We start from the raw sequence: 14,489 nt of genomic DNA, 5'->3' as shown, positions 1-14,489 counted from the left end.
ACATGATTGTAAATGGGTGTACAACAATACACAATAAAGCGCTATATAAATGCATCATTCATTCATTCATTCATTAAATGGGGAAGCCAGTTGTCACAGTGGCTGGGTCTCAGTAACTTCAGCTGTCAAAAATGCATGCACAAATGTGTTTTCTCTTGCAGTGGTTTTGTGTGTTAATTTCAAACCTAATTAAGTCCTAACCCTGCTCTCTTAAAAATAAAGATTCCACAAGGAATCTTTTGAAAGTGATGCCATAGAAGCATTTTTGGTTCCTCAAAGAATCTTACAGTGAACAGTTCTTAAAAGAAGCATTATTTTTCTTAGCGTGAAGAAAATGTTAATAATCTAAAGCAGAGGCTTTCAAACTAGGGTCCAGGGACCCCGAGGGGGCCACAAGGAAGCACTAGGGGGTCCATGGAAAGATTACTGAAAAACAATGTAATAATAATAATAAGATTAAACTGAATAAAAATCAATAAAAAATTACAATAAGAAAATATTCAAATAAATGTTAAAAAAAATGATTTAAACAAACAAACAAAACAAATACAGTGCTATGGGTAAAAACGAAATAATATAATAGAAACGAATTATTTTGCAAATAATTTTTTACATTTATTTACAATATTAATATTTCCAAAGTATACATTAGGTCTTTATACATTATACATTTTATGGAGGTCCCTCACGAGGATGATCATGGGGTCCGCAGCATCTAAAAAATAGCAAGCCACTGATCTAAAGAAACCTTTTCCTCTAAAAACCTTTTGCGCAATGACAAGTTTTCATGGACGTTAAAGGTTTTGCATGAAACCACATATGGCAATAAAAATATTTATTTTTAAGAGTGTAACCTTTAAAATAAATTGTATTTATTTAAAATAAATGTTCATTCATTCATTCATTCATTCAATTCATCTCGAATCAGTGATATAAAAAGTATGTTTTTATTGTAACAAGACAGTTACAGTGTGACTGAAATAAATTCCTGGGCAATAACGGTGGAAATGTTCAATAGGGTTTTTAAAAAAAAAAAAATTTGTAGCCAATATTTTAAGGTACTATGTGTTTATACAGAAATGAACCCCCTCTATAGAAAGTGTGACAACTAGCCCCGGTGATCAATTGTTAAGCGCGTGATGATTCCGTGACTTGCGCAGGAGGGCGGGGAGCCTCGAGAGAGAACGAAGGAGCAGAAAACGAGCATCCTCAAATAACACCGCTTGGAAAACGAGACACTGGATCTTAATTAAAGATTATTCGCTTGAGGAAGTGAATGACATTAGAACATCAGGTAAGAGACCTGTTATCCATTCACGAGAGCGAGCGACAGCTCTGATTGATGTTCGGTTATCATCATACTGTACGTATCGATTGCATTTAGTTGCGAATATGTATAGAGGCATGTCAAATAACCCCAAAGACAAATGATCCGTCGTTCCAACAGCAATGTGATAATAGTATCTCAATTTTATTTTCCCGCCGTAAAAAATTACACTGTGACATTGAGGATCCATATTTCTAAAAATAGCTTTGGTGGAACTGTCAGGTGACCTCGACGTGTCAACGTTAATCTTGCGTTTATCACCTAGTCCAATTGACTAGTCTGTGTTTCATAACATGCCGTAAAATTTAAACCGCGCGCGGTTGTACAAAGTCAACTGGTAGGAGAGAAACAACACATTCATGCCCAGATGCTTCAAATGAAAACAGGTGTATGAACAAATACAGAACCACTGCAATGCTTGGTTGCATAAAACAAAAGAATAGATTTTTTTCCTGCACAGCATAGGTCTATCAAAATTCTGGGGATACTGGGGCAAGTTATCACACTTTTAACTCTTTTAACTTTTAACAGTGAATATTTCTCAGGGAAGGTGTATTCAATTTTCAAGTGGATTTAGATATCATAATATGAATTCATAATTCAGATCTTATATTGAAAAACGTCTGTAAGTCCTTGTTATACTAGAGGTGTGTGTATTATATATATAAATATATATTTAAAGCATACATGTTTTTTTTCCATTATATGAATTCTGACATTTTTTCCCAGGCATGTACTCTGAGGAGTGGAGCAGAAATCGGCAGGGTAGAGAGAAGGTTGTGATCACGAATTTTAGCTTTAGTCAGCTGCCAGAGGAGGAGAAGAGGAGTTGGATAAAATCTCACAGTGTTCATGGTGAGATATGTACAACACAGCTAATATTAAGCAATAACCGAATATACTAATCAGGACTATAAAAATTGCACATACAAAATACATTAAATTGCACATACACATAAATCTGTGTGTATATATTGAGGTATTTGATGCATGCATTAAGGTTATATCGTATGTGGATATGATGCATGAATTTCTGAAATAATGCATGCATTAGTGAAAGGATTGCATCCCAAACTTTTTTGTCAGCCAAACTCTTTTGACATTAAATATGTACTTAAGTTCCCCCTGAGATTTTAAGTTAATATTTCAATAATTCAACCTCAAGTACATTCACAACTCTCTGATGTTGGTTAAAAATATTTATTATAAACAATAAAAATTTCATAATTTTTGGTAACATTTATTTTGGTTATTTTTATTTTTAAATGATTTATTTTTAATTGACATTTTTTTGTAAATGAATTATTAGCTTTTTGTCAAGTCACAAACCCCATTCAACTTCCTCACAAACCCCCAGAGGTAAGCAAATCCTATTTTGGGAAACCCTGCATTAGTGCAAGACACCATCATGCACAACACAAAAGCATTGAGTTGTTTTTTATTAATTAAAACAGGGCTCAAGTTGATCGAGTTCCTCTGTCATTCTGGTTGCTATTCATTTAAGCTTGTGTCTTCTTTTCAGACTCAGAGGAATCCATTCCTGATGATCGCCACCATGCCATCTACTTTGCTATGCTGTTGGCTGGTGTTGGCTTTCTACTGCCATACAATAGTTTCATCACCGATGTGGACTACCTCCACCGCAAATTCACAGGTGTGATGCGACCAACCTGTCACACATCACAGGAAAGACAAAATTAAATTCACAGAGCTGTAGGTCGATAAATAACAGCAATGCATTGCACAGTCAAAATACTTCTCTTCTATTGTCAGGCACCTCTATTGTGTTCGACATGAGTTTGACGTATATTCTGGTGGCTCTCAGTGCTGTCATTGTGAACAACGCTCTTGTAGAGAGACTGAGCTTAAACACACGCATCTGTGTGGGTGAGAACATGCAAAAACTGCCTCAAAATAAAGTCTAAGGCAAACTCACAAGCTCCTCTGCACCATTTTCTACATGTACACACAAAGATTCTTATTTTTCGATTGCAATATCACTAATTATCCTGTGTTGCATAAATAGGATATCTATTTGCATTGGGACCTTTGGTGTTTGTGAGTGTATTTGACATCTGGTTGGAGCTGTTTGACACTCAGCAGTCCTATGCTCTTACTCTAGCCGCAATTGCCATTGTTGCATTTGGATGCACAGGTAAATATATACAAGCAAGCATGCTCTTGCGACTGGCCTACATTGTGCTATTGTGATCTGTAAACATTGTACTTTTGACCTTTACAGTGCAGCAGTCCAGTTTCTATGGTTACACTGGGATGCTGCCCAAGAGGTACACACAGGGCGTGATGACTGGAGAGAGTGAGCCAAACTTCCATCACCACATGACTGAAATTATAACCATTATATTAGAATAAATGTAATATTTACTTCATATTATTGTGCTCCCATTCTCATTACCGTAATGCATTAGTTTTAGTTTTTTTTTTTTGTATCGTTATCAATGAAGATTCTCAGTAATTTAATAATATAGTAAAAAAAATTGTAATACAAGTATTAAAGGGGTCATATGATGCGATTTCAATTTTTCCTTTCTCTTTGAAGTGTTACAAGCTCTTGGTGCATAAGATCTGTAAAGTTGCAAAGACTAAAGTCTCAAATCCAAAGAGATATTCTTCATAAAAGTTAAGAGTCAACCACGCCTACCTAAAACGGCTCGTTCTAACACGCCCCCACATGTCTACGCAATCACAACGCTCTGGATAGCTGGCCAATCAGAGCATACCTCGCTTTTCAGACCAATGAGGTTTGTAAAAATCGACGCGTTTCAGAAAGGCGGGGCATAGAGGATAAATAATAATGTACAGTATGTGGAAAATAATGTGTTTTTTTTAACCTTAAACCGCATAAACACATTTCATTACACCAAATACACAAAATAATGGTCTTTTTAGCAGCATCATATGACCCCTTTAAAGGAATAGCTTAACCAAAAATGAAGATCTAAGATGTAGATAAGTTTATTTCTTCATCAGAACTGATTTGGAGAAATGTAGCATTACATCACTTGCTCACCAGTGGATGCTCTGCAGTGAATGGGTGCCGTCAGAATGAGAGTCCAAACAGCTGATAAAAACATCACAATAATCCACAATTAATCCACATGACTCCAGTCCATCAATTAATGTCTTGTGAAGCAAAAAACTGTCTTTTTGTAAGAATCCATCAAGGCGATTTAACTTTAAACAGTCACTTCTGACCACCATAATCCATAATAACGCTTCCTCCAGTGGAAAAATCCATACCCTGTTGTATTTTCATATCAAAATCCAACAACATATTTGTTTTGAATGATTTTGGACTGTTTTCACTTCTAAACAGTGCTTGATCGGTGCATATTTCTCTCCTGATTCAGACGACCCTATATTTTCACGGGCGAAAGCAATATTATGAATAGAGGACAAATTTTCAAATTTGGGTGAAAATTAAAGGAGACATCGGATGCCCATTTTCCACAAGTTGGTATGATTCTTTAGGGTCTTCATGAAATGTCTGTAACATACTTTGGTTAAAATTCCTCAATGGTAGTGTAAAACAACACCCTTTTTACCTTGTCAAAACCAGTTCTGTACACAGCGACACGTTTCTGTGAATGTCTCTTTAAATGCTAATGAGCTCTGCTCACCCCACCCCTCTCTTCTTTAGAAGAGGAAAGACGATTTGCAAATAATCATAAAAATGTAAAATGTGAGACTTACTTACTTCTTCTGGAGATGCAGCTGGATCACGAACAGTCGGTACTGATCCATCCTTGAGTTTTAAGTTTTTAGCAAAACCTGCCTTTAATTGTTCCTCGTTCAGAAAGCAGTCTGGAGTAAAATGATTTGTGCAGACATAAACAAATATAGGTGTATTTGGTGGCGCATTATCATCAAAAACAAAACTAATCCACTGCGTCTCTGATGTCGGGAGAGAATGAAGACTCTTATGTTCATTTTTACATCTAACTACAAAACATCTACATTGCTTACTAGACATTGTCGCTACAGCTGCTCGAGCACTGAGAAAATGGAGGACAGCGTACAACTGGCTGAGGGTAAAAATCGACGCGTTTCAGAAGGCGGGGCATACAGGAGAAACAATAATGTACAGTATGTGGAAAATAATGTGTTTTTTTAACTTTAAACCGCATAAACACATTTCATTACACCAAATACACAAAATAATGTTCTTTTTAGCAGCATCATATGACCCCTTTAATACGGGACGGTTCATCAGTCGTGGGCGGGGCTTGAGCAATATGATGGCAAATACAGATTCTTTAAAAAAAAAAATTATTATTTAATTTTATTAATAAATGTAGATATAGATATAATATTAATTACATTTTTCACATTGCAGTAATGAGATTTTTTTTTTTTTGCATTATGGTAATATGAATGAGTGATAGATTTTTTTTCCAAAATATGAATTCACCCAATTTGTATTGATCATATGTAATGTTTGTTTGTATTGCACTTGATGTTTTTTTTTTTTTGCGTGTGTCAATTATGTTTGTTTCAGGCACTGCAGGAGTTATTGTCTCTCTGAGTCGGATTTTTACAAAGCTGCTGGTGGAGGATGAGAAGAACAACACCATCATCTTCTTCCTGTTCTCTGTCTCAATAGAGACGCTCTGTTTTCTGTTACACGTAGTGGTCCGACGGACACACTTTGTCCGTTATCACACCGACAGAGCTCACCACAGCTGGCTCAAAGGACAGATTAATAATTTTACTTCAAAAAACCACAGTGGCTATCAGATACATTACGACAGCAGCGCAGAGGAAGAGGTAATTTCACACATAGAAATAATGGTTTGCACTTGACTTTTGGGATGTTTTGGGTGTGGGTTCTTTATCCATATGTTACTGACAGGTTTTGAAAGGTTTCTGTGGGTTTGTGCTAACTATTTTCCTTCTTACATTGCAGGAAAAGTTATCTGTGTTAACCATGGCAACAAAATGGGTGTAATAGGTTTTTCAAAACTTAATAAGCTCCCTAGCTAAATACTGTTTCTTACAATGCACTATGAAAAACCATAGCAAAAACACTTTATCCAAGGTCATAGACATACCCTCGTGAAAAAGAAGTGTGCTTAATTGTACTGAATATGCACTTGTAGTGTACTTCAAATCTTTAAAGTATATTTCTAAAAAACTTTACTTGGAGAGAATATATTATTAATTAAATTAAACCAGTACACTTTATTGAGTACATTTCTTAACACACGTAAGTACACTTTTAAAAAAGGGCACTTTGTAAAAATGTAAAATTAAAAGTTTTACTTTAAAGTATAATTTAAAACATTATTTTTAATAACTTTTTTGTCATGCTTTAAAGAAGTACACTTATTTTGATGTGTTGACTAAATCTGCTAAACTACTAAAGCACATCTGAAGTAATTGAAAAATGGAAAATAGCAGAATCTTTTATTTTGGTGTGATCTATCCCTTTAAGAATTGTATTTCCATAATAAGTACTCTTTTTAAAAATATGCCAAAGTGTACTTCTTTTTAACAAGGGTAGCCAAGGGAAATTTTTATTATTAAGATATTTTTTATTCTTTTTTTTTTTATTTTGGTAGAAAATGGTTCCATCTCAATATAAAATGGTTACTTTCCCCCAAATTTGTTGTAAGCAGTAGACAGCCCAACCAGATTTTGAGACAGTCATTGTTTAGGATGATTTGCTCAAATATAAAATTGACATTGACTCATGGCAGTTCCACAAATTAGGATGGAGTGGCGTCAAGCACAGTTGACGAAGCTGATGCAGTTAATCTGGGTAACGGTTCCCATGAAGATGGAATATACGTCAGATTTGACGTGCCCAAACCTGACACCAAAAGGACCTGGATGGGCGTGAAGGGTGAGCTATAGGTTTAATAACAAACGCTGTAGCTATTCAGTAAACACACTACAAAACAAAGTTAAAGGAATAGTTCACACAAAAATGAAAATTTACTGAGAATTTACTTACCCTCAGGCCACCCAAGATGTAGATAAGTTTGTTCCTCTAAGCAAATTTGGAGAAATGTAGCATAACATCACTTGCTCACCAATGAATCCTCTGCACTGAATGGGTACAAACAGAATGGGAGTGCAAACAGCTGATAAAAAGTCAAGTCAAGTCAAGTCAAGTTTATTTGTACAGCGCTTTTCACGATACAAATCATTGCAAAGCAACTTTACAGCAAATTAAGTTTCTACAATATTTAGTGGTAGCTTATCAGTGGTGACTGTCAATTAATGTACATATGGCAGAAATGTACAGAAACTGTGAGGGAATATTTAGATCGGGTGGCGTCTGGTTATTTGTTAATCTAGCCACTGTGCTAAATAAAAACCTTGGATTGTTTTGGTTATTTTCTATAAGTTTGTGGATATGCTCGGCCCTGGCAGCTTTTAGAGCCTGTCTATAACTGGACATACTGTTTTTCCACGCAATTCTAAAAATTTTCCACGCATTTCTAAAAATAAAAACACCACAATAATCCACTTTTTCAAGACATTAATTGATGGACTATAGTCATGTGGATTACTTACTGTGATGTGTTTATCAGCTGTTTGGACTCTCATTCTGACGGCACCCATTCACTGCAGAGGATCCATTGGTGAGCAAGTGATGTTATGCTAAATTTCTCCATATTTGTTCTGATGAAGAAAAAAAAATCATTTACATCTTGGGTGGCCTGAAGGTGAGCAAATTTTCTTTTTTTTTTTTTTTTTTTGGTGAACTGTTGCTTTAAGTTCAATTAACTCTGCATTTATAGGACTGACCTTTTTTGACATAATATATGATGACTTTCTTACAGAACTGCTGGATCAGAGGTGTGCTGTTGCCCGGATGATCTGGCCCTATATGCTCTCAATTTTGGTGACATATTTCATCACGCTGTGTCTGTTCCCTGGTTTGGAGTCAGAGTTACGCAATGATACACTGGGAGAATGGCTGCCTATTCTCACCATGGCTCTGTTCAACTTGGCAGACTTTGTGGGCAAGGTGAAATGAAGCCTTTTGATGTCATCTATGAGCATATATTATCATTTAAAAATGGCAAATGTTCAAAGCTCTTTATTTCTCTCTTTAGATCTTGGCAGCGTGTCCGTATGAGTGGGGTGGTGTGCAGCTGCTGGTGTGTTCATGTTTGCGAGTCCTCTTTCTGCCACTGTTTGTGATGTGCGTGTCGCCCGTGCAGCACCCCCTGCTGGCACACCCAGCTTGGCCCTGCGGCCTGTCTTTGATGCTGGGAATCAGTAACGGATACCTTGGCTCCGTACCAATGATACAGGCGGCAGGCAAGGTGCCACTTCAACAGCGAGAAGTGGCAGGTGAGTATGGCTGACACACAAGTAATTAACTAGACAAAACATTTGTTTCTCTGGAGATTTAGGGCTGTAAGTGTTATCAGTTACGCTTTGAGAAAAAATGTGAATGCAATTGTTGAATTACTGTAATAGTAAAGATCTGTTTAGTTTCAAATTTTTAGATTTGAATTTTTAAACATCAAATTTATCACATTATTTAGGGATGATCAGAATGTTCTTAGTACAAATATTTAATTTGATGCTCTCTTTAGCTTATCAAAGTTTAAACCACCTGTCTTCAGAATAGAAGTAAATACCTAATATTTTGGTAACACTGCCAGAAATACAAATATAAGGTCAATTTATTTGTACTTTATTTGTTTTGTTTTTTAAATAATTTTAAGTAATTGTGTCTATATTTTCCGTCACAATCACCACAACCATATAATATAGATCAGTGGTTTCAACCGCTAGAGGGCAGTTACACATAGTCTAACTTTAATCTAAAACAGACCATAGACTGTATAAAAACATAGACGTAGTGTCATGGAAGAGCATTTTTGAAGAGCATTTTTGAAGCCTAAAGTGGGCGGAGCCAGTCATCTCCATATTGTCACTCCTGGATAATCGAAAATGGGCAAAGAGGCGGGACGTGGGTGGAGCTGGTTGCTGAAACCACGCCCGCCTAGCTCTATGGTGGTGACAGCAGCGGCAATCCACCTGTCACTCAAATGGCCACACCCTTAATTATGCAACATTTTAAGGCTTAATATAATTTAAACGGATGAGTTATAAAAAACTTCACCCCCCTCACAGTTGTCATGAAGGGCAAAATTAGCTGTATAGACCAAAACCACTTTTTGTACCAGGCTGTAAACATGGGACAGTCTCTAGTGGCCAGTTTATGAATTGCAGTTTAAGTCACTTCCGTGTTGGTTTCAAGAGAGAGTCACAGTACTGAAAAATTCAGTGAGATAAAATTAATGTGGATAGCATAGCTCAAATTTTTTTTTTTTTTTTTTTTTGTAAACATTTGATGAGCAGTAGGCTATTTGAGTTGATATCGAAATCTCTGTTGGCAAATTGTTGGAGGCTTCTTATTATTGGATTATTTCTAATGAGAATAATTTGAGAAGCAGTAGACTTAAGCAAAATTCTCCATTTGCTTACCATTTAATCCCATTTCTGTCTAGGAGAAGCAACTGATATATTGCAATTTTATTGTGATTTTTCTTCAATACTTTTTTACAGGGAACACCATGACGGTATCATATATGGCGGGACTGATGCTCGGGTCTGCTGTGTCTTACTCAACATACAGCCTGACCTCACAGGCACATTCTACTCACACACTGAAACTCAACAACACACTCACATTACAGAGCTATATGTCTGGCCACTGAGCGTCTTTCTCACATGTACACTGTTTTGTATAATTGTTAATGTAAGGATAAAGTACGTTTCCAGAGACTATCCTTGCTGAAAATACCAGCTTAGACCAGAGTTTGCATACTGGTCCAATCTGGTTTATGCAAGGAAAGTCTGCTGGTTAAGCAAGTTAAAAATCCCAGTTTGGGACACCAGCATATTAGAATTTAATTGTGCGGACCAGCATCCAAAACACAACATATGCTGGTGAGCAGCTACATATGCAGATTTGTTGGTTTATATAAAATGTGTTGAGATATTCATTAGAGTATTATCCAAGACTGTCTGAATAACCATCACCTTGCTAAATAAATTGATGTAAGATTGTTCCTGTCATGTTTAAATGTATGGCCACCATGTGTAATTTACTGTAAGGTATGCTTTAAAGTTCTACTTTATGGCTGGTCGTTATAATCGTCTTGGTGTCTTGTTTTAGATTATGACCCTCCACTTTCACCTGTTTAAACCAAGGTTAGGTAACGAACAGTTTCATTATTCGCAAAACATCTTATTCTGGCCAAAAAGCACCCATTGAGACAGGAAGGTGTCGTTTGACTGATATGTTAAATTGACTATATCCTGTTTGCTTTTTGACGTGATGGCCAGGTAAATCTGTAAGTGGAAGGATTTACAGTTCACACAGAACATGTTTTTGCTTTGATAAACGTGAGACGAGGGCAGTGGAATGGGGAAAAGCATGTTTTTTAAAAGTTTTTAAAAGTTCTTTTATTTTTAGTGCCAAGTTTTTAGAACGTGCAACGGTCAAACACATCAGTCTAGTGAGTTTAAATAGAAGAACAACGTGCAGTGTAATGGAAAAACATGTTCTGTGTAAATGGCCCCTAAAGGCCCGTTCACACCAAGCACGATAACTATAAAGATAACGATAAAGATATACTGTAGTTCTAAAAATCGTTCTCAATATTAAAGAATAGCAGAGTCCACACCACAACTATAAATATACTGTAGTTCTAAAAATCGTTCTCAATATTAAAGAATAGCATAGTTCACACCACAACTATAACGATAATGATACAGAGGACCGATATCGTTGGAATCACTTTCAAAACGATTTTTCACCAGCTGATGAACGATAAAAAATTGACAGCCAATCAGAATCCATCCTGCTGTAACGAGCTTGAAAATTTAAAGGGGCAGACGAGCGTGCGCTTAGAATAAACAGACGATATCGTTCGCTGGTGTGGACGCTAATATCGTTATCCTTATAGTTATCGTTCTTGGTGTGAACGGGGCTTAAGAGTCTAAGATTTGACTCCACGGATCTTACAAACTTTGCCAAATACAGTAATTATTGTAGCAGCCTGGGAAGCTGCAGTGCTAGTGTTGGGGACGAGTTGTGGAGCCATTTCCCCTCGTCATCCCGTCATTTACTGTCCTTTTTACACCGTTTCTGTCAATAAAAGTGTGAAAAGGGTAGAAAAAGATTGGAGGGTGTCGCTTGTAGGTTTTGTTGAAGTTTGCAGGTTGTTTAGCAATTGGAGTAGGCTATATGTTCATGACCAGTTCAGAGTCCAAAATCCATAGTCGTGGAGACCCCATCAAAATAAAAAGCTAGATAAAGATTGGAGCTTGTCATTTTAAGAACTCCTATGCTTGTAGGTTTTGTTGAAGTTTGCCGATTTTTTAGTAATTGCAATATGCCCATGACCTGTTCAGAGTCAAGAGCTCAATCCATTACAATTCAATCCATTATAATGAAATCTTCAATGATTTCTTCAAATAAACTAAACTCAAACTTTTCACAACTTTTTGTTATTGTTTGTTTTCCTCCATTGACACTGGTTAAAATATCAGAGCCCCATTGTGACTGACAGCTTGGTACCTTCTGATTGTTTGATACTGTTATTGTACCATACAAGATCACAAAATCTTGGTATGTTCAATTATTTTGAGTAATCAGGTGCAAATGCACATACGTTTTTCTAGAAGTATCCAGTACACGGTTTGCAGTATTGATGATTTTTATTAGGCGTATTAGAGGTTAATTGAGACATTATAATGATAAAAGTTTCAGTAAAATCTGTATCATATTCATTATTATTTTACAGATAATTGTCATTCTAATTTGTCATTTGATTAAGAAATACAACATAATATCGCCCAATATAGATTCCCCCAAAATTCTGACAGGAGATATAGTGATTAGAATTAAAATGAAATTAAAATAATCTGCATTTTTTTTAAAAATCACTCAAAATAGGCTCAAAAATGTTTGCAAAGTGTAATCACTCAGGATTTATTTTGAAGCAACCCCTGTCTGCTTTTGTTATTATTATTGAAACAACTGAAATGTTCTTCCATAAAGGTTTCCCAACTCTGCCTCTAAAGCAGCCACATTCATTTCCCTATACTGGAGTTATTGTTATTGGTTGCAATGACTCCTCCTGAGTCTGAACATCTATTATTCTGGTCTAAGCAGCAGTATGCAGTCCAGAAGTGACTAGGCACGTTCACTCTGTTTGTTACAATGTAAATATTTTAACTTACATTTCAATCCCAGATATTGTGCCATCTATTTTTCTACATCCCTCCATAACACACTTTTGTGGAGCAGCATTGGTCAGAGTGAAGGTGGCATCAGCACAGCTCTGTGTGTTTGCCAGGTAGACTGGTGCCAGATGATCTCTGTCATAATAGTCTCCATTAAGAGCTTGACGGCCTCCACGAATTTGAATATTCCCAGTCCCCTCACATGCCATGTCTGGTTCTTTATTATTATTATCATCATTCTGCAATATAATTAAACATAAGAAAAAAAGATACACTTGAGAATACTGGATATAAGAAAAAAACAAACAAATGGACATCCATGTTCACATTCAGCATTTATCTTTCAGTTTTTCCTGTTACACACAAATGCTAGATTAGCAATCTCTTGTTTACTTAGTAAACATTTATCTATTTCTCTGTGTTTAATACTCTGTTTATCAAATTAACTGCTAACATGTGTGGTTTTCTAAATTAAGTAGTGTCATTTTGATTTATTTGTTAATTTTCAAGTTTCTTGTCAAGACTTAAACGTCAATGTGCATTTAAGCACTTTACAGAAGCAATTAAATGCACTACTCCAGCATTGTTATGGTATGTCACTGTGTACTATTTCAAGACTTTTAGTTGAAATAATGATGTAGAGTGTAAAATGTTTAACAGAATTTTAGATTAAGTAATATTTAATTCTCAAAATCCTGCACAACTTTAACTGAACCACCAAAGAGAAATGGCAGCATCAGCACATGAAGAAGGAGCAGCATGATGAAGAGGATGAGATGATGAATTATCAAGCTCTCTGCATGAACAAGAACTACATGATACTTTTTTTATAACAGCTTATACTGTATAATATAATAAATGGCATTACAAGTCAAAGTACAAGTCAAAGATCAAGCTATTATCAATGAAGAGACAATAATGCAAGAATGTAAGAAACATGATACATAACACCTTCCTTGTAGTAAGTAAACATGTACTATTAGATACTCAACAAATAATAAAGAATAAAATGTAAGAGCCCAAAGTCAGCTCTAAAAATATTACAGTACATACCGACACCAAAGGCAAGGATACACTGGTGCTGCAGTGAGATGGGTGAGCATTTCTAATCTCCTGCTTTGCCATTTAACATTTTTAAGCAATGAGTAGGGACACTTTTAAGGAAATGAGCAGAGGCACACAAACTTGATCCACTGCATATCTCTCTATGGCTACATTACATATTTAAATATAGGTCCACTTAACAAGCATGTGTTTGTTTAAAAAAACTAAAAGATAACTCTTTAAATAAATGTTTCTGATATTTGTTACTGGATATAGAATATAGTGGCCCTATATATCTGAATTCACCTGACATGCTCTTTTTGACAGGTGGCAGAATGGCATCAAATTCGAAAATTCTTTTTTCTATGAGTTATTAGTCTCCCCCTTCTGTATTTTGTGATATACCCCTGATGGATCTTATGAAGTAAAGGTTAATCAAGCACACTGGCTGAATAGGACACTAAGTAAGCTCTTCTTGTTAGTATTGTATTTTCTCTCTGGTGGTTTTGGTTGATATTGTGCCTAATTTTGTTTTACACTCTAATGAGATCTACTGGTAATTTTCTTAAAGGATGCATAGATAAGATCCCTGAAGTTGCAAAGACTAAAGTCTCAAAACCAAAGAGATATTCTTTATCAAAGTTAAGACTCTGCCACGCCCCCCTAAAACGGCTCGTTCTAACACGCCCCCACATATCTACCTCACTATGTGGAAATATTAGCATAATGCCGCCCAAATGTTCACGCAAAGAAAGAAGGCGTGGTTTCAGTAAACGCAGTTAGTGTTGAAGCAGCCATGTCAGGGAGAAGATGTGTGTTTCTAGGCGAAAGCAAAAGCAATTGCCAAAGAAGCTGGCTGTTCACAGAGTGCTGT

General features: G+C 36.0%; 2 protein-coding genes across 2 annotated transcripts in view; one reads left to right on the top strand and one right to left on the bottom strand.

Moving 5' to 3' along the window:
• The first annotated feature begins 1,174 nt into the window (after positions 1-1,174).
• LOC107722931 (equilibrative nucleoside transporter 4-like) lies at positions 1,175-10,238 on the top strand. Its single transcript, XM_016531431.1, has 11 exons — positions 1,175-1,294; positions 2,057-2,182; positions 2,850-2,981; positions 3,101-3,214; positions 3,354-3,482; positions 3,570-3,644; positions 5,847-6,115; positions 7,061-7,193; positions 8,140-8,327; positions 8,416-8,656; positions 9,884-10,238. The coding sequence occupies exons 2-11, from the start codon at positions 2,059-2,061 to the stop codon at positions 10,033-10,035; spliced, it is 1,557 nt and encodes a 518-aa protein (XP_016386917.1). The 5' UTR covers positions 1,175-1,294; positions 2,057-2,058; the 3' UTR covers positions 10,036-10,238.
• A 2,161-nt stretch (positions 10,239-12,399) lies between these two features.
• Positions 12,400-14,489, bottom strand: part of LOC107722943 (endonuclease domain-containing 1 protein-like) — an 8,505-nt gene continuing 6,415 nt past the window's right edge. Inside the window, exon 3 of the mRNA XM_016531440.1 lies at positions 12,400-12,550. Within this exon, the coding sequence (XP_016386926.1) occupies positions 12,419-12,550 (132 nt within the window). The 3' untranslated portion in view covers positions 12,400-12,418. The remainder of the gene's footprint in view (positions 12,551-14,489) is intronic.

This window comes from Sinocyclocheilus rhinocerous, unplaced genomic scaffold (genome assembly GCF_001515625.1).
Source record: "Sinocyclocheilus rhinocerous isolate Xijiao unplaced genomic scaffold, SAMN03320098_v1.1 scaffold3, whole genome shotgun sequence".
Lineage (NCBI taxonomy): Eukaryota > Metazoa > Chordata > Actinopteri > Cypriniformes > Cyprinidae > Sinocyclocheilus > Sinocyclocheilus rhinocerous.
The sequence above is the reverse complement of the archived record's forward strand: the minus strand, read 5'-3'. Positions and strand labels throughout refer to the sequence as shown.

Excerpts from the sequence above, each read along its gene's own strand:
- LOC107722931 (XM_016531431.1), top strand. The coding sequence starts at position 2,059 with ATGTACTCTGAGGAGTGGAGCAGAAATCGGCAGGGTAGAGAGAAGGTT. Across the intron at positions 3,215-3,353 it reads AAACACACGCATCTGTGTGG|GATATCTATTTGCATTGGGA; the intron begins GTGAGAACATGC and ends TTGCATAAATAG. Across the intron at positions 3,483-3,569 it reads TGTTGCATTTGGATGCACAG|TGCAGCAGTCCAGTTTCTAT; the intron begins GTAAATATATAC and ends TGACCTTTACAG.